Genomic DNA, 18,523 nt, shown 5'->3' with positions numbered 1-18,523 from the left:
GATGGTGGCGTAGTGGTAAAACACTGCTCCACCAAAATGCAGCTCGGCAGTTTTAATCCAGCTCAGGCTAAGGCCTCAGTAATTTACAAAACAATATCACTTTTGTCCCACAGACCTTCTGCTCTCTTAAAGAAAACCCTTGTCAGCAAATAAGAAAAATGTAAAAAAAATCTGCACCACCATCCAACCTGTTTTGGAGAGCTCCCATACATATACAGTAACAAAGATATTGATATGAGTTCTAATTCACTTGCATAGTAGCAGACATCCATAGCTCAGTTCTACCATACATATACAGTAACATAGATATTCAACCATCCATCTACTAAACTCCCAGAGAAATATATCTTACTACCTGAGTTTTACCACGCAGCGTTGCCTACCCTGCCGTTGAAGGCTCAATGGCTGCTGTGCTACGAAGAACCTGTTTGACAACACAAGGGCTGGAGCTGGACTGATATAGTCTCCTAAATTTTTTTTGGGATTCTTCTCCTAGTCGAGTGTCAAAGGCAAACCAGTAGATGTCCCTGAACTTGGCCAGTGAGTGAGCAGTATCATCCTGAAAAGCCCTTTTTAGTCTGCCCACTTTAAGACAGGCCCTCATGTCAAAGAAACTATAAAAGCCATTTAGAGTATAATGACCCATTGTGACGGGCTAAATAAAATGGCCACTCACTCACAAATCTCACAACTCTGCTACGATGAACATTAGTTATTCACTCAGCTGACTTATAACTGTACTCAAATGCAGTCACATCACGAAATGTGCTGATGTTACTACAGTTGTGGGTCTTATCAGCAACAATGATGCAGTAGCAGACAGGAAGCAGCTGGAGCACCTTGTCAGATTGGTGTAATTGATCTCTTAATGTTGATAAAATGAAAGAAGTTTGTTGACTTCAGGAGAACTCGGTGCAATAATTCTCCACTGCACATCAGCGGTTCAGTTGTCGAGAGATATAAAAGCTCGTTGGTGTGCATGTCACTGACAACTTCATCTGGACCCTGAACTCACCAAGAAAGCCCAGCAACAACTTCACTTCATTTGAAGTATGAGGAGGGCAGTAGAGAGCATATTGACCAGCTGTCTCACTGTCTGGTAGGGGACTTGGACGATCACAGACTGCAGGACCCTACAGTGGACAGCTGTGAAGGTCATTTGAAGTGTCTTTACAAACAACTGACTGCCATATGCCATATGGCAGAAGGTACTGGAGAATCATTACAGCACTTCCAAACTTTGCAACAGGAACTTTAGAACACTTTCTTGAGGAGGCCAAATTACTGAATGCACTGATGCCCCACAACATACATCTGGACTAATCAGATGCTTGCAAACTCAAAGAGATAAGAAATTGAGATCTCATCACAGCTTTCAAATTGTAAATGCATTTTAAGTGCAGGCATGTAGTCGTGGTAAAATGTGCTCCATTTGCTGAGTTTGCAAGCATCTGATTAGTCCATTACCCATTCACAAATTGTATTTGTTGTACTGTCTTATTTATTGCATATTTATTATTCTGTATATTTATTATCTGGTGTCTTTTTTATTCTACACTTTTTTCACACTGTTGTGTATCTGCATTTTAAATTGCCCTGTGTAATGTGCTGCGGTTGTCCATTTTCGGCCTGAAGAATAAGGTTTTGTTTCAATGTCTTCAGGTTATACTGAGCATGAAAATAAAGACCACTTTACCTGACTTGGAAAAATGTTTTAATCAGGAACACAATAATGGACAAGAATGAAGACCAGAAACAGTACTGGCTTCATGAAGAGGAACAGGGCCTAAATTGGTGACCTGAACATACATATTTGTACATACATATTCTTTTTGTATATATGACACAACAAATAAGAAAAAAAAAGAAACAAATTTTCATCACTTAATCCAGGGAATATGTGCAGTTAACAAGAATTCTTTATTTAACTGTTGCAATAGAAACAAAGGTGGGCTGGGCTAGAGACTCATCACTTAGTAAGTAACAGTAAGATGTCACTATTCTAGAAAGTATAAATACACACAGTCATTTAGCTCACCAGAGCACCACTGCTTATCATTACTATTAAATGATGCCTGATTGAAGTATAATGTTACTGTGTCCAGCACCACATCTTACAGACCAATCAAATATGTTAGAGATTTCTGGGTTACTTCATGGGAATTCATGGATAATTCTTCTGATGTTATGTACTTGGTAATGGAGGGACATGTAGAACTGCAGAAGTACAGATATTTTTATTTTATAAGTACTCTCATTGTTTACTTGTTGATTATTTTCTTTAATACTGTTGTCATTTTTGTCATTTACACAAACAAATGTCTCCATGAGCCGATGTACATTTTCATTGCTGCTTTACTTTTCAATTCCCTTTTTGGAACGACTGCCTTTTATCCTAAAGTGCTGAGTGACTTTCTATCTGAAAGGCCAGTTACTTCTTACTCAGCCTGTCTGTTTCAGGCCTTTTCTATTTACACATACGCTGCATCAGAGTTTACACTGTTATCAGCTATGGCCTATGACAGATATGTGTCCATATGTAAACCATTACAATATGCAACACTTGTAAAAATGTCCACTGTGAAAAAGCTCTTATTTTTCTGTTGGTTTTTTTCTGCTTGTGAAATTGGAATATTAGTAATACTAACATCCCGACTTCAGCTGTGTAAATTTAAAATAAACAGAATATACTGTAATGATTACTCAATAGCTAAATTAAGTTGTGGAGACACATCTATTACAAATTTATATGGACTGTTTGGTTTAACTCTTACTGTATTTCCACCACTGATATTCGTTATCTACTCATATGTTAGAATATTTAAAGTCTGTTTAAATAATTCAAAAGAGTTCAGAAGAAAAGCTCTGCAGACCTGCTTCCCACACCTTTTCATTTTCATCAATTTTTCTGTTTTCTCCTGCTTTGAAGTGATTAACACCAGATTAGAAGGAAATGTACCTCATATCATTTCTATGATGGTGACAGTTGAAAATTTCATCATTCCTCCTCTTATTAATCCTGTTATGTATGGAATAAAACTGCAAGGGATTTACAGTAAAATTAAGAAAATGATGTGGAAAAGGAAGACACACATGTCTACTTAAATATTTTCCTCTAAACCTTTGCATAATTTGTCTTATCCTGTGTGCCAAGAGAACCAGTAATACATTCTTTTTTCTTTTTTTTTGTTTCCTTCCAACATGTTGAACATGTTTAAATTTATATCAGCATACATTACCACTGTATAAAAACTACAATATATAAACTTCTCATTAAAAAGAATTAGATCTGTTTTGCAGAGGCTGTTCCTTTCTTGAGTTGAACTTTTAAAGAACATTTTAGATCATTGTGTTGTTGAGCTTTAAAATGTGTTCCTATCATTTCAGAAGGGCAAGAGATCTGCCACATCACAAACTGTAGGTACAGAATACCGACAAATATTTAAACTGTGATACTGTAAGATTTTCATTTTTCTGTTGGGTTCCCTGCAATCAGCTTACTTTACCCAGCAATAAGGTTGTATGTTCATGCCCATTAAAGGCATACAGTATTAGGTTTTGGGTGATTTACTGTAGATTATTTCCTTAGATACGATCCCACTTCAACACCTAACCTGAGACTAAAACTGTCATGAATTGAATACTAAAGAAGTACTAAAAATTACAAATATTTTCCTTTGGTCTGATGCATATTTATATATCTTGTCAAGTCTCTGTTACAAACATGAATCAGCAATCTCTTTTTACTCTGCAGCGCTCACTGTTGCCGGCCTACTGATCTCCACCTCATACAGACACCTCAGTTTTTGGTGCCTACTTAATATTTACTTAATATTTACTTGCTTTAAGTACACCTTTCTGTGTACTGATCTTTATAAGATGGACAAAAATATATATATTTGCATGCATTACTCCTTCTTTACTACTTGATTGAGCACCTTTTCCTTATGTCTGAATCCTGTGTCGAAAATATTAGAAAAGTCTGTGAGTGAGTTCCTGTCCATTCTAGTCCAATTTTCCACACAATTTGACAGATTACAATCAAGCAGAATACAACACTGACATTCCCACATTCGAGGACTATAAGACCATTGTGGGAAAGTCATAATTTAAAAGCATTTGTTGTTAACATGGAAAGAAAACAATCTGTCTTTACTGGCCACTTATGTTTGCAGATCATAGGACTTTGTATACAATAGTGAAATTTAGAAATTTCAGATTCATTAGACTAATCCAAATTTAATTTCTATCACATTTAAACAGTAGCAGACATTCATACCTGAGTTCTACCACACTTATACTGTAATATAGACATCCATACGCGTACTTATACAATAACAGACATCTACAACTGACTTCTACCACTTTCATACCATAATAAATAACTTCTGCTACAGGTAGGAAAAAAGAACTGACTGGGCCTTTGGCCACAGGCAGAAGAACAGGAGCATCTGAGACAGAAGTTAGTGGGCATTAAGCCATAAAAATGTAGACAGAAAAGAATGGGCCTTCAGCCAAAGGCATGAGTACAAAAATGACTGGGCCTTCAGCAAAAAGTACGAGGACAGGAGCATGTGGGCCTTCTTGTATGAGCAGGAAGACAGAAGTTACTAGGTCTTCAACCAAAGGCAAGAGTATATGAGTGACTGGATCTTCAGCCACAGGCCAGAGGACAGGAGCAGCTGAGTCTTCAGCCACATACAGGAGAAGAGAAACGACTGGACCTTCAGCCACAGGAAGGACTACAGTAGCTGGAGGACTAGAGCAGCTGATACTTCAGCCAGTAGGACAGAATGAAGAGCCAGCTCAATAGTGCTCTCCGGGACACTAGATGACGCCATGTTAACTGGCAGTGACTCAGTGTTGTACTCTAGAGCACTGGGAGGCACTGTGGAACCCAGTACTGGCTAACTGTTTGTCTGGAGCACTGGGCAGTGAAGTGGGACCTGGCACGGCCTCATGGTCACATATCCTGCTGTAATAGACTCCATACCTGCAGCAACATGCGCTGTAACACAAGAGCTGGGGCTGGAGTGATATTGCCTCTCAAAAATTTTCTTTGGGATTCTCTTTCTCTGGCAGAGGACTGAAAGCAAAGTAGTAGTCCCAGAATAAGGCCAGTAAGTGAGCAGCACCATCCTGAAAAGCCCACACAAAGATTTTGCACTCAAGGCAGGCCCTCCTATCACAGAAGTTACACAAACTTCCATATATATATATATATATATATATATATATATATTGGATGATACAAGATATGGATAGAGGATGTACAACATGCCAATCTATGTGTGGAAGTATAGATTTGCTAGATTGAAGTTACAGTGAGATCACAGTGAGTCTGTCTGAGGTGTGGATATGGTGTAGATTGTCCATGGAGATCATCATGATGATGACTTAGAGGTGTAGTGACAGGCCTATAGACCGATAGACCAGCACTACTAGCTGTTTAGCAGCCTGATGGCCCAGGGGAAGAAACTGTCTTGGAACTGGCTGGTTCTGGACTTTATGCTTCCGTTCTTCCTCCTGCTTGGCAGCTGTGAGAGCAAATAGATGGGTGGAGTCCTTTAGAATCCTTCTGTTCTTCCTCAGGCAGCAGCTGGTGTATAAATTCAGGAGGTTTGGGAGCTGGACCCCACTGATGTGCTGGGCTGTCTGCACCACCCTCTGCAGAGCTTTCCGCTCAATGGCAGTGCACCCATACCAGGTGGTGATGGAGCCTGTTAAAATGTTCTCCACAGTACATGTGTAAAATGTTCTGAGGATACAAGGATTCATGCCAGACCTCCTCAGCCACCTGAGATCGAAGAGGCGCTGTTGTGCCTTCTTTACCACCCATGTGGTGTGTTCGGTCCTTGTCAGTTCCTCTTTGAACACTGAGGAACTTGAAGCTGCTGACTTAAAGTCCACTATGAGCTCCTTGGTCATGTCGACATTGAGAGAGAGAGAGGTCGTTCTCCTGGAACCAGCATGTCAGAAAGCTGATCTCCTCTCTGTAGACCTCCTCATTGTCATTGGAGATCAGACCCACAATTGTGGTGTCATCTGCAAATTTGATGATGGCATTGGTGCTGTGTCTGGCTGAACAATCATGGTTGTACAAAGAGTACAACAGAGGGCTGAGCACACAGCCCTGAGGAGCTTCAGTGTTAAGGGTCAGTGAGAAGGAGGTGATGTTGCCATCCTTACCACCTGGTTCAGGATCCAGCTGTACAGAGAGCTGTTCAGACCCAGATCCCACAGTGAGCCGTCAGACCCAGATCCCAAAGCTTAATGTTGAGCCTTGAGTGCACAATGGTGTTGAATGCTGAGCTATAGTCCAGCAGTATTCTCACATACGTGTTCTTTTTGTCCAGATGGGACAGGGCAGTGTGTAGAGTCAGGGTTACTGTGTCATCAGTGGATGTGTTCTGTCTGTAGACGAACTGCCGTGTATCCAGAGTGGCAAGTAGTGAGGAGCAGATAAAGTCTCTGACTTTGACTCGGTGGTAGTGAGGGCTATTTCCGGGAGCGCTGTGTGATTGAACTCAAAATGAGCGTAGAAGGTACTCGGCTCATCTGGAAGTGCAGCACTGATGTGGAAGAATGGGTTTCCCTCTTAAAAGCCTGTTATTGTATTGTAACAGGCTTCTCATGTTGGTGGTGTTGAACTGTGGTTCCTCTTTAGCCCTAAACTCACATTTGGCTGCTCTTATGGTTTATGGAGAGCATAACTGGCTTTTTTATACTCATCCATTTTTCCTGATTTAAAAGCAGAAGTACATGCATTCAGAGCTGTTTGACGCCTCCCAGAACATCTCCCAGTCTGTGTCTTCAAAACAGTCCTGGAGCACAGAATCTGATTGGTCTGACTCTGCATAGGTGAAAGTTCAAGATAATAAACCAAATAACGTTGAGTTGAAGACACTGCTTCTCCGTCTCTGTGTGCTATATGTTGTTATAGTATAAGTTGATGAAATACTAAAAACACAACAACTTGGTGACGAGGATAATGGAACTTCACTTCGTGCCTTGGAAGGGCTGTGATGAGTAAAACGACTCTTCTTTCCCTAACTTAGAGTGAAAACGCTGCTGTGGGTTCTCTCCGTCGAGTCACAGAAAAAAAAATGGCAGTGAAATGACGGGTCGTGAGTAAACAACCAGACAGAATTTTCTTTTTTTTTAAATGCAGATGTGAGAGTTTGTACTTAAAGACTAACTAACCAATCGTGCCGGCGTTTTTGAGTGTAATGGGGCCAAAAACATTCAATTTACTGTGCTCTTTGGTGCAACCGGACAAGCCAGGCAGTAAGACCTATGCAGCAATTGTCGCTACTCTGTCAGCTCATTTCTCACTGAAGCCCTTAGTCACTGCAGAACATTTCAGATTCCACAAAAGAAACCAAGAGGACGGGGAGTCAATAGCGAATCTAGCTGCAGAGTGTTGGAGCAAGGATCTGGAGTGCAGATAATGTGGAAACAAGGGTCAGATTGAATGTGCATGTAAAACCAAAAAGGGGACAAACAAAAAACATAACAAAAAAAGGTCTAATTTTGCTTTCCATTAGAAAAAGAGTGTAAACAAGGTGCAACAGATTCAAGGCGCTGAGTGTGACAGTTCTGAAGAGGAGATAGGGCTGAACATACTGACTGTTGCGGGTGGGTCAAAAGGATACTGGGTCTCACCATTAATAGAAGGACAGACGGTATGCATGGAAATTGATACAGGAGCAGCAGTCTCCATTGTTTCTGACAGTGTGTACAAAAAGTCACTACAGCACCTATCTTTGAAACTGTCAAGCATTACTTTAAAGACGTACACAGGCGAACAGGTTCCTGTGAGAGGTGTTGTTGATGTCACTGTCCAGCTGAATAAACAAACATCAAAGTTGCCGTTGTATGTGGTAAAAGGGGATTACCCATCCCTGTTTGGCCATGCTTGGCTGGATGAAATCACACTGGACTGGCCTGCTATTCGCATGATGTTAAAGGAGGAAACTGGACTGACTGAAGTTCTGAACAAACATGATGAAGTGTTTAAAGATGAGCTTGGGAGCATGAAAAAGATTTTCAGTCAAACTAATCACCAAGCCAGGCACCAAACCCAAGTTTCTGAAAGCCTGTCCAGTCCCCTATGCAATTAGTCCCAAGGTAGGAGTTCATCTAGAATCCCTGATCCAGAGTGGGGTTCTAGAGCCAGTCAGCATGAGTAACTGGGCCACACCCATTGTACCTGTGATGAAAAAAGATGGATCCATCAAGATCTGTGGGGATTTCAAAGTGACGCTTAATCCTGTGTTGGAAGTGGAGCAATACCCACTGCCCCACATTGATGACTTGTTCGCTGAGCTAGCTAGCGGACAAAAATTCAGTAAAATTGACCTTAGCCAAGCATATCTCCAAATGCATGTGGACGAAAGCTCAAGGGAACTGCTCACCATTGTCACACACAAGGGTCTATATCGTTACTGTCTGCCATACAGAATCACGTCTGCCCCATCTCTTTTCCAAAGAGCGATGGATCAAATTTTCAATGGTCTCCTGGGAGTCCAGTGCTACTTGGACAACATACTGATCACTGGGAAGAGAGAGGAGGAGCCCTTGAGAAATCTAGATGCTACCTTGCAGCAGCTTAAAGAGTATGGACTCAGAGTTTGTAAATCCAAGTGCGAGTTTTTCCAGCCATCAGTCGAATACTTGGGGCATGTGATTGACTCTAAAGGCTTACACAAGGCCCCATCCAAGGTCAAGGCAATAATGGAGGCGCCAGCGCCCCAGAACGTAAGCCAGCTACGTTCTTACTTAGGGCTGCTGAATTACTATGGAAGGTTTATCCCAAACCTGGCATCCCTACTAAAACCACTGCATCAGCTGTTGTGTCAAGATAAAGCCTGGAAATGGATGGATCAGTGTGCACAGGCTTTCGCTCAAACAAAGACAGCTTTGCTGAAGTCTGAAGTCCTGAAATATTTTGATCCTTCCTTACCATTACAGCTAGCGTATGATGCTTCTCCTTATGGGGTTGGGGCTGTTGTATCACATATCATGCCCGATGGTGAAGAGAAGCCTATTGCATTTGCCTCGCGCACACTGAACAAAGCAGAAAGCCACTATGCCCAAAGTGATGGAGGTAGTGGTTAGTGGACGAAATGTAGAAGATACGACAGAATTGAAGCCATACCTGTCCAGTCGTAATAACCTTACAGTGCAGGCAGGTTGTTTTTTATGGGGACAGAGAGTCATCATTCCACCATCACTGAGGAAAAGAGTGTTGCCACAGCTGCATTCAGGCCATTGTGGAATTGTTTGCATGAAGGAACTCGCCAGAAGCTACGTCTGGTGGCCAGGACTCGATGGACAAATTGAGGAAACAGCAAAGTCATGCACATCATGTCAGAAGGTCCGCAACGTGCCACGACTGGCCCCACTCCACCCGTGGGATTGGCTGGAAGAAGCATGGCAATGGGTTCATGTTGATTTTGCTGGTCCATTTGAAGAGAAAATGTTCCTGGTAGCCATCGACGCACAAAGTGGCCAGAAGTGTCTATAATGAGATCTACTACTACAGAGAAAACAATTGACAGGCTTGGTGAGATATTCAGTCGATTTGGCTTTCCTGAACAGCTTGTAAGTGACTAGTCCTCAGTTCATTTCTCAAGAATTTGAGAAGTTCCTCGAAGTGAATGGAGTACAACATATCCAATCTGCTCCTTATCATCCTTCTACTAATGGATTAGCAGAAAGATTTGTGCAAGTATCAAGCATTCCCTGAAAGCTTCACAGGGACAGGGTTCACTTCATCAGAGGTTGAACAGTTTTCTACTGTCTTACAGAAATGTGCCACATTCAACTACTCAAGTCTCGCCTGCAACACTTCTCATGAAAAGCCACCAGCCCAGGTTGCTACCTTTCCAAGGCCGGCTACTGCAACAGTTGATTCAACACTGCCCACTACTCGTGTCAACTTCAGTTCCGGGAAACATTCCTGCGTCAGGTGATGGGGACGCTCTTCGTTATCCTGTGAGGGACTGACGGCCGCCCAGACGTTTGAGTTATTAGTCAGTGACATACCCACAGGAACGGGGCAGAATAATCCCCAGGGTAATGTCAGGGTTTGAGGTAGTCTACCCTCACTCCCTTAGCACAGAAGAATATCTATAAACATACGTTATGGAACTTCATTTTCTAAAATGTATATAAAAAAAAAAACATGCTGCAGTTGCAAATGTCATCAGGTGACTTTATAGCAGTGCGTCTCATTAGAAGTTGTCTGTTCTTTAAAAAGGAAAGAAAAAAAAAAAAGCAAATGCACTTTTTTGTTTAAGGGGGAGGAGTATGTCATGTATTGAGTATCTCTTAGAAGTACTCTAAGGCACTAGGTATTGCCGGGCATCGGACTACTTGTGTATTCCTCCGCATAGGTGAAAGTTCAAGATAATAAACAAAACAATGTTGAGTTGAAGACACTGCTTCTCTGTCTCCATGTGCTATATGTTGTTATAGTATAAGTCGATGAAATACTAAAAACACAACAGTACTCCTGGACCGAGAGCTGTGTCCATATACTTGGCAGTAAGTCAAGCTTGCTCAGTTTGAGTGTTGGACTCCGCCAAGTTTGTTCATTTGTCTCCACTCCTGGTTCTAATATTCATGGACAGGGTGTCAAGGCATAGCCAAGGTTAGGAGGGCATTATGGGTGGAGACCGGATGATGGCATCTGTGTTTGCGGATCATGTCATTTTGGCTCCATTGCATGGAGGGGTTTGCAGCTGAGATCACCATCTCCAAGTGTCCATTGTCCTATCCCAGGAGAAGATGGTATGCCAACACTAGGTAAAGTATCTCAGGGTCTTGTTCATGAATGATGGGAAGAGGGATGGTGAGATTGGCCGCAAGCAGAGACAGGTGGCAGCAGTAATGTGGTCACTGTGCCGGGCTGTAGTGGTGAAGAGTCTGTTTACCAGTCAGTTTACATCCCAGCCCTCACCTATGGTCATGAGCATTGGGTAATGACTGAAAGAATGAAATCACAGACACAAGTGACCAAAATGAGCTTTACACAGGGTGATGGGCTGCACTTTACTTGATAGGGTGAGGAGCTCAAAGTAGAGCTGCTAATCTTCTACATTGAGAGGAACCAGTTGAAGTGGTTCGGGCATCTAATTAGGATGCCCCCGACTGCCTCCCATTGGAAGTTTACCAGGCACGGCCAACTGGAATTATACCTCCAAGTTGACCTGGGCGCAGCTTGGGGCCCCTCAGATGGTTTGAATCCATCAAACAGTTGCTCAGCGAGGGTGTCACTCCAAGCATGTGGAGCTTTTTTTAGTCTGCATAGATAGGATAAGAGCATGGAATGCCAAGCTGTAGCCAATGAACAACATTCTTACATGTTTATGTTCTTGGAGCTGTCTTTGCTCTTTAGGTGTTCTAGAGCTGAGTGGTTGACTCTGCTCAGTCTTCCTCACTTCTGTAGATGAATTGTGAGAGCCAGCTCCTGCGACTCCTCACTCACTGGAACCATCTTCTGTGATTCTGTATTGAGCAAGCATTGATCTCATTCAGCTCATCTGGCAGGGCACCATGGCGTAGTTGATTTCAGCTCTCTGCTGATTTTGATAATCAGTGAATTGTTTCAGTTCTTGCCACGTGCACATTGTGTCAGTGGTGGTACAGTTTAGGTCTGTATTGTCTCTTAACCTCTGTATTTTTTTATCCAGGGTTTTTGATTGGGGTATGTCTGGATGTGCATTGTGGGAACCATGTTTTAATACACATGCTGATGTAACTTGTCACACTTATGGCATTTTACTCCAGGTCAACATTACCATCCTCTTGCACAACAGTTTTCTTGAACACCTCCAAGCTGGTGGTAGGAAGGCAAATTTAAAGCATATAATCTGCTTCTTCAGTCTTCGCTTTTACAAACTTACTTACCGGGGAGCTTGCCTAAGGACTGGTTTGCATGCCAAATAGAGGTGAAGGGAGATGTGGTCTGACTATCTGAAGTGGGGATGGGGCTCTGCTTTGTAAGTACCTTGAACACTGCAGTAAACATGATCAAGAGTTTAAGTATCTCTTGTGAGATCTGCCCTCTACTTTATGGAGACCTGGCTTTTTTGACCTGACCACAGACTTCCAGCTGCACAAAGCAGGCAGAGATGCGGAGCTCACCAGTAAAACCAGGGGATTCTATGGAGGATGGGCATCCAGGGGATGCTTCTATGTTAGAGAAAATGGATTTAAAACATCATGGTACTGTTATAATCATACACGCCTCATCTAGAGTCACTTTTCAGGGAGTTTTCTCTTTCATTTTAATTTATGTTTCTGTTACACTGGAGGTGCCGAAGAGAGATGCACAGAAATTGCTGGCCATTTAAATAATGGATGTAGAGAGAATCTGGACTCACTGCTAATCATATTGGGAGACTTTAAAAATTATAGTGTAATACCTGAGTTCTACCTCACTAATACCATAACACAGGCATCGATATCTAAGTTGAAATGCACTTAGACATCCACACCTGAGCTTTAATACACTTGTACAGTAAAAGACATCCATATCTGAGTTCTCCCACACTTATACAGTAACACAGACATCCATACCTGAGCCACACTAATACCATAACATATACATCCATATCTGAGATCTACCATGCTCCCAGGGAAACAGAGACACTTAACCTGAGTTTTACCACACAAAGTCCAGGAATACAGTCCAAGGGTGCCAGGTCACACAAGGAGGTCAGCTGAGCAGGACACTGGAAAGCCAGTTGAACCGGACTCTAAGCTCATCACTAGAATGAGACAGGATGCTACTTCTAAAACAGGATGAAGATCTGGCACTAATAACTGCCAAAGGATGACAGGAGCACAGGAGCGGCTGCCACTCGAGGTCTTCAGTCACAGAAAGGAGGACAGGAGTGTCGGGGGCCTTTAGGTACAGAGAGAAAGACAAGAGGAACAAGGCCTTAAGCTGCATGTAAGGAGGGCAGGAAGAATGGGTCCTTAAGCCACAGGCAGAAGGACAGAATTGACTAGGCCTTAAGCCACAGGCAGGAGGACAGGGGCTTTTGGGCATTTAGTTACAGGCAGGAGGACAGGAGCAACAGGGCCTTCAGCAACAAGAAGGAGGACAGAAGTGGCTGGACCTTCAGCCACAGGAAAGAATGAGGAGCCTGCTAATTACTGCTCTTTAGAGCAATGGGAGGTGCTGTAGGACTTTGCATGGCTCTATAGTCGCCTGCCATGACATTGAAGGCTTCTCTCCTTCTGCATTACCAGCAAGCTGCTTGACAACACAAGGGCTGGAGCTGGAGTGATTATAGCTTCTTAATGTTTTTTGGAATTCTTCTTCTCCTCCAGTTGAGGGTCAAAGGCAAACCAGTACTTGGCCAGTGAGTGAGTAGTATCATCCTGAAAAGCCCTCTTTTAGTCTGTCCACTTTATGACAGGCCCTCATATCAAAGAAGCCACAAAAGCCACTCACAGTGAAACAACCCAATGTGATGTGCTAAACAGAACTGCCACATGGAGCATGCTATTTGATGCACACTTCATTGGCAAAGCGTTCTGTTACAAAGTAGTCTTGTAGACAGGCTTCCCGTACTGAGTAGCTTTATTAGGTTTTATGTATGTGTTTACATGCAGATATATGAATCTCATTTTCTATAATAATCTGTTGTGCTGCTTTGTATTTATTGTTTTGTTTGTTGTTCTATATATTTATTGTGTGGTATTTATTTTATGTATTACACTCATTTCATAGCATGACTGTAAGACCACAGATTATCATTGCTTATATAATTTTTAATAGATCATGTCTGACTGAAGTAGAATGTTACTGTGACCAGCACCACATCTTACAGACAAATCTAATGTGTTAGAAATGTATGGGTTTCTTCAGGAGAGCTCATGGATAATTCATCTGATATTTTGTACTTGGTAATGGAGGAGCATGTTGAATTGCAGAAGTACAGATATTTTTATTTTGTAATTACTCTGGCAGTTTATCTGTTGATTATTTGCTTTAATACTGTTGTCATTTTTATCATTTACACAAACAAATGTCTCCATGAGCCGATGTACATTTTAATTGGCACTTTTCAATTCCCTTTTTGGAACGACTGCCTTTTATCCTAAACTGCTGAGTGATTTTCTGTCTGAAAGACCAGTTACTTCTTACTCAGCCTGTCTGTTTCAGGCCTTTTCTCTTTACACATATGGAGCTTCAGAGTTCACACTGTTATCAGCTATGGCCTATGACAGATATGTGTCCATATGTAAACCATTACAATACGCAACACTTGTAAAAATGTCCACTGTGAAAAAGCTCTTATTTTGCTGTTGGTTTATGCCTTCCTTTGTTATTGGCATATCAGTAATAATAACATTCCAACTTCAGTTATGTAAATTCAAACTAAACAGAATATACTGTAATAATTCTGCAATTACTAAATTAAGCTGTGGAAATGTATCTGTTAGCAATTCATATGGAATGTTTGCTTTAACTCTTTCTGTATTTCCACCCATGATCTTAATAATCTACTCATATATTAGAATACTTGATGTCTGCTTAAAGAATTCAAAAGATTTCAGAAGAAAAGCTCTACAGACCTGCTTCCCACACCTTATTATTTTCATCAGTTTCACTTTTACCTCCTGCTTTGAAGTGATCAACAGCAGATTTGAAGGAAATGTACCTCAGATTTTTTTTCTGTGAAGGTGTCAGTTGAAACTTTGGTCATTCCTCCTCTTTATTAATCCTATTATGTATGGTTTGAAATTGCAAGAGATTTCTAGTAGAGTCAAGAAAATAATGTAGAAAAGGAATACACATATTTTTAAATGTTTATCTTAAACCCTTTACATGGCTATTTTATTCTGTATGCCATGCAATTTTTTTATCAACATATAGAATATCTACACTGCTCATTAAAAAAGGAAAAAAAAAGTCTAATGTGCATAGCTGGTTTATTATTTATTTGTACTCAATGGGAAAGCTGTGTAAATTTAACTGTCTAAAATAAAGGAAGCCAATCCACTTTGATCCTATAATTATAAATATAGAAACCTATATTTCAGCCATTTATTACAGCTGAAAAGTACTAGTTATCATATACATAATATGTATAAATTATAGAATTCAATTTTAAAAGATTCTAGATATTTTTAGATCATTGGTTTTTGAGCTTAAATGTGTTCGTGTTAAAAAAAAGGCATGAGGTTGACCACATTACTCAGACGTCAGATCAGACTGTAAAAACAGGATACCGAAAACAAAAACTGAACTGTAAACTGAACTATGACAGAGAAAGATTCTCATAAATCTTCAAAAATCAGTGAGGTGAGCTTGCTTTAACCAAAACAGTCAGGTTTACAGTATTAGGTTTTGGATGTTCTACTGTGGATCAGTTTCTTTGATATGACACAACCCCAACATCTTAAAAAAATGAACACTACAATTTGAAAGACAATTTGAAATATTTACATTCAATCATATCCATATGTGCCTATCTTGTCAACTAACTACCGGAAACATGAGTTAACAACCTCCTTCCCATATCCCGTGCTTATTTTGGACAGCCTATTGATCTCAATCATATAAACACCTCACCCAAATTTAGTAACTGCTCTGCTGATTTGTTCGAAAAGTTCCTTGCTTAATAAGCTAAGTTTTGATGCTCATCATATACATTTGTTATATACTTCTTGAATTGTGACTGTGTGTACTGATCTTTATAAGCTGGAAAATATGTTGCATGTATTCTTTCACCTCTAAAACTTGGTTACGTCTCATGCAATGATTATAGTGGAAATGCTGTCAGGAAAAGACTAAAAAAGTCTTCCGTACTTATATAGTAACAGACATACATACATGAGTTCTACCACAATTATTCAGTAACATTGACATGCATGCATGAGTTTTACTACACATATAGAGTAACACGCATACATAGCTGAGTCCTGCCAATCTAATTTCATAACACAGACATCCATGCCTGAGTTCCACCATACTCCCAGGGAAACATAGACATATATATGTTTTCTACCGCACAGGGCCAGGGATACAATGCCAGGTCACCCACAGAGGCCAGCTGAGCAGGAAACTGAGAAGCCAGCTGTACCAGACACTAAGAGGCCAGCACTAAGACAAGATAAGATAGGACAATCCTTTATTAGTCCCACAATGGGGAAAGTCTCAGTGTTACAGCAGCAAAGGGACAGCAAGGCACTCAAGAAAAAGAGAAGAAGCAACAAGAAGAGAATTAACAAGTAAGTAATTAACTTTGTTAAGTACTTAACAAGGTTTTTTACAGTTTGTTACTTGTTACTATATAGACATATAAATATATATATATATATATATATATATATATATATATATATATATATATAAACTAAACATAAAAAATAAGATAAAAAACATAAACTCTATCCTTCACAAAAAAAATAAAAAGAACTATAAATAAATTAAAAATGCTAAGATAGTTACATTGTAGGCATATTTTGTCTGAAATTCACATGAGGTACTGGTTTATATTACACATGGGATGGTAAGGAGTTATCAATATAAACAATTATAAACAGAAAGCTCAAGAGTATTTACACTATAGAGATATTTTAAAAATATAATGCACATGGAGTGTTGATTGTATTGCACACAGGAAAAGGTGACAAATTCACAGTATGTTCTGTAGGTGTGTGAGGTCTAATGGGGGGTGGAAGGGGTTCTGCTGGGAGCAGTGCTGGTTGTACAGTTGAACAGCAGCAGGAAGGAAGGAACTCCTTCACTCACTTGGGGTGAAGCAGCCGGTCATGCATGGGATGGGAGCTGTTCTCCAGCATGGATGCTAGTCTGGCTAACATCTTCCTGTCTTCCACCATCTGCACTGGGTCTAGGGGGCTACCCAGGACAGAGCTGGCCCTCTTAATGAGTCTGTCAAGCCTCTTCCTGTCTGCAGTTGAGATGCTGCTGCCCCAGCAGACCACTCCAAAGAAGATGGTTGATGCCACAACGGTGTCAAAGAAGGTCCTCAGGAGTGCCCCCTGCACTCCAAACGACCTCAGTCTTCTGAGAAGGTAGAGTCTGCTCTGGCCTTTCCTATAAAGTGCACGTGTGTTTTCTGACCAGTCCAGTCTATTGTTAAGATGAAAACCTAGGTACCTATAAGAGTCCACTCTCTTAATGTCCCTTTCCTGGATGTTCACTGGTGGAGGGAGGTGACTGCGTCCACCACCATCTCTTTGGTTTTCCCCGCGTTGATCAGGAGATCGTTCCTCAGACACCCGTCTACAAAGTCCTGGGTCAGTTCTCTGTACTCTCTGTCGTCCTCATCTGTAATGAGTCCGATGAGTTCCGAGTCATCAGAAAACTTTACCAGGACTGTACCCTGCAGGGCCCCTGTGCTGCTGAACACCATGTCAGACACACTGTCCCATGCCCTCACATATTGTGGTCGGTTGGTGAGATAGTCCAGAATCCAGTTTGATAGTTGGTGATCCACCCCTGTGTTCTTCAGCTTGTCCCTCAGGAGCCTAGGCTGTATGGTGTTAAAAGAACTGGATAAATCAAAGAACATGATTCTTACAGTGCTCCCAGGTTTCTCAAGGTGAGAAAGAGCTCTGCGTAGGAGGTAGATGACCGCATCATCCACTCCAATGCCAGGAGTGGGTCAATAGGTGAGCTGACCATAGGGCAGAGAGATACGAGGACCAGCCTCTCTAGCATCTTCGTCAGATGTGACGTCAGTGCCACTGGCATGTAGCTGTTGAGGTCCTTTGGTTGCTGCGTCTTCGGCACTGGTACCACACAAGATGTTTTCCACAGTTGTGGTACCCTCCCGAGCTTCAGGCTCATGTTGAACATGTGTTCAACTATCCCACACAGCTAATCTGCTCAGGACTTAAGGAGCATGGCGCTGATGCCATCCGGACCCACAGCTTTCCTCACTTTGATCTTTCTGAGCTCCGTTCTCTCCTGTCTTGTTGTAAGGCACAGATTGGAGCAGGGGGGCTGGAGTGTGCAGGTAGGGGGGTTGAGCTGACAGCAGCGAGATCAGGGTGGCTGTGAGGTGAGAGTTGTGAATAGGGGGGTAATTGAGGAAGAGGGGGCAGGGCAGTGCCCTGAGAGTCCAGAAGAGGGGGGGTTGCAGCAGGAGTAATTGTGTAGGGGTGGGGGTGAGTGATCAAATCTATTGAAAAACAGATTGAGATTGTTCACCCATTTTTGGTCCCCTACAGTCTGGGGGTCGGGTTCCATGTATCCAGAGGTTGTTTTTAGACTTTTCCACTGATGTTGTTATTCTGCAGCTGTTCCTCCATTTTCTTCCTGTAGTTGGCCTTTCCTTCCCCGATTTTCCTTCTCAGTTTCTTTTGTACAGCTCTCAGTTCCTCCTTGTCACCTGATCTGAAGGCCCTCTTTTTCTCCTTCAAAAGAGCCTTTATATCAGGATTAATCCATGGTTTGTTGTTGGGGAAACACCGGGCAGTCTTGGTGGGTACACTATTTTCCACACAAAAGTTTATGTAGTCCATTATG

The 18,523-nt window shown here is 41.6% G+C and overlaps 2 protein-coding genes across 2 annotated transcripts in view; one reads left to right on the top strand and one right to left on the bottom strand.

Annotated features, from left to right (window-relative positions):
• LOC118805159 overlaps positions 1-18,523 on the bottom strand; it is a 1,027,118-nt gene that overhangs the window by 891,809 nt on the left and 116,786 nt on the right. The gene's annotated exons all lie outside the window — the stretch shown is intronic.
• On the top strand, positions 8,185-10,011 carry LOC118806224 (uncharacterized protein K02A2.6-like). Its single transcript, XM_036567696.1, is given in 5 exon segments — positions 8,185-8,760; positions 9,215-9,500; positions 9,503-9,614; positions 9,616-9,734; positions 9,737-10,011. Coding segments are annotated over 5 exon segments (1,368 nt in total).

The sequence above is a fragment of the Colossoma macropomum genome, unplaced genomic scaffold (genome assembly GCF_904425465.1).
Source record: "Colossoma macropomum unplaced genomic scaffold, Colossoma_macropomum, whole genome shotgun sequence".
NCBI lineage: Eukaryota > Metazoa > Chordata > Actinopteri > Characiformes > Serrasalmidae > Colossoma > Colossoma macropomum.
The sequence above is the reverse complement of the archived record's forward strand: the minus strand, read 5'-3'. Positions and strand labels throughout refer to the sequence as shown.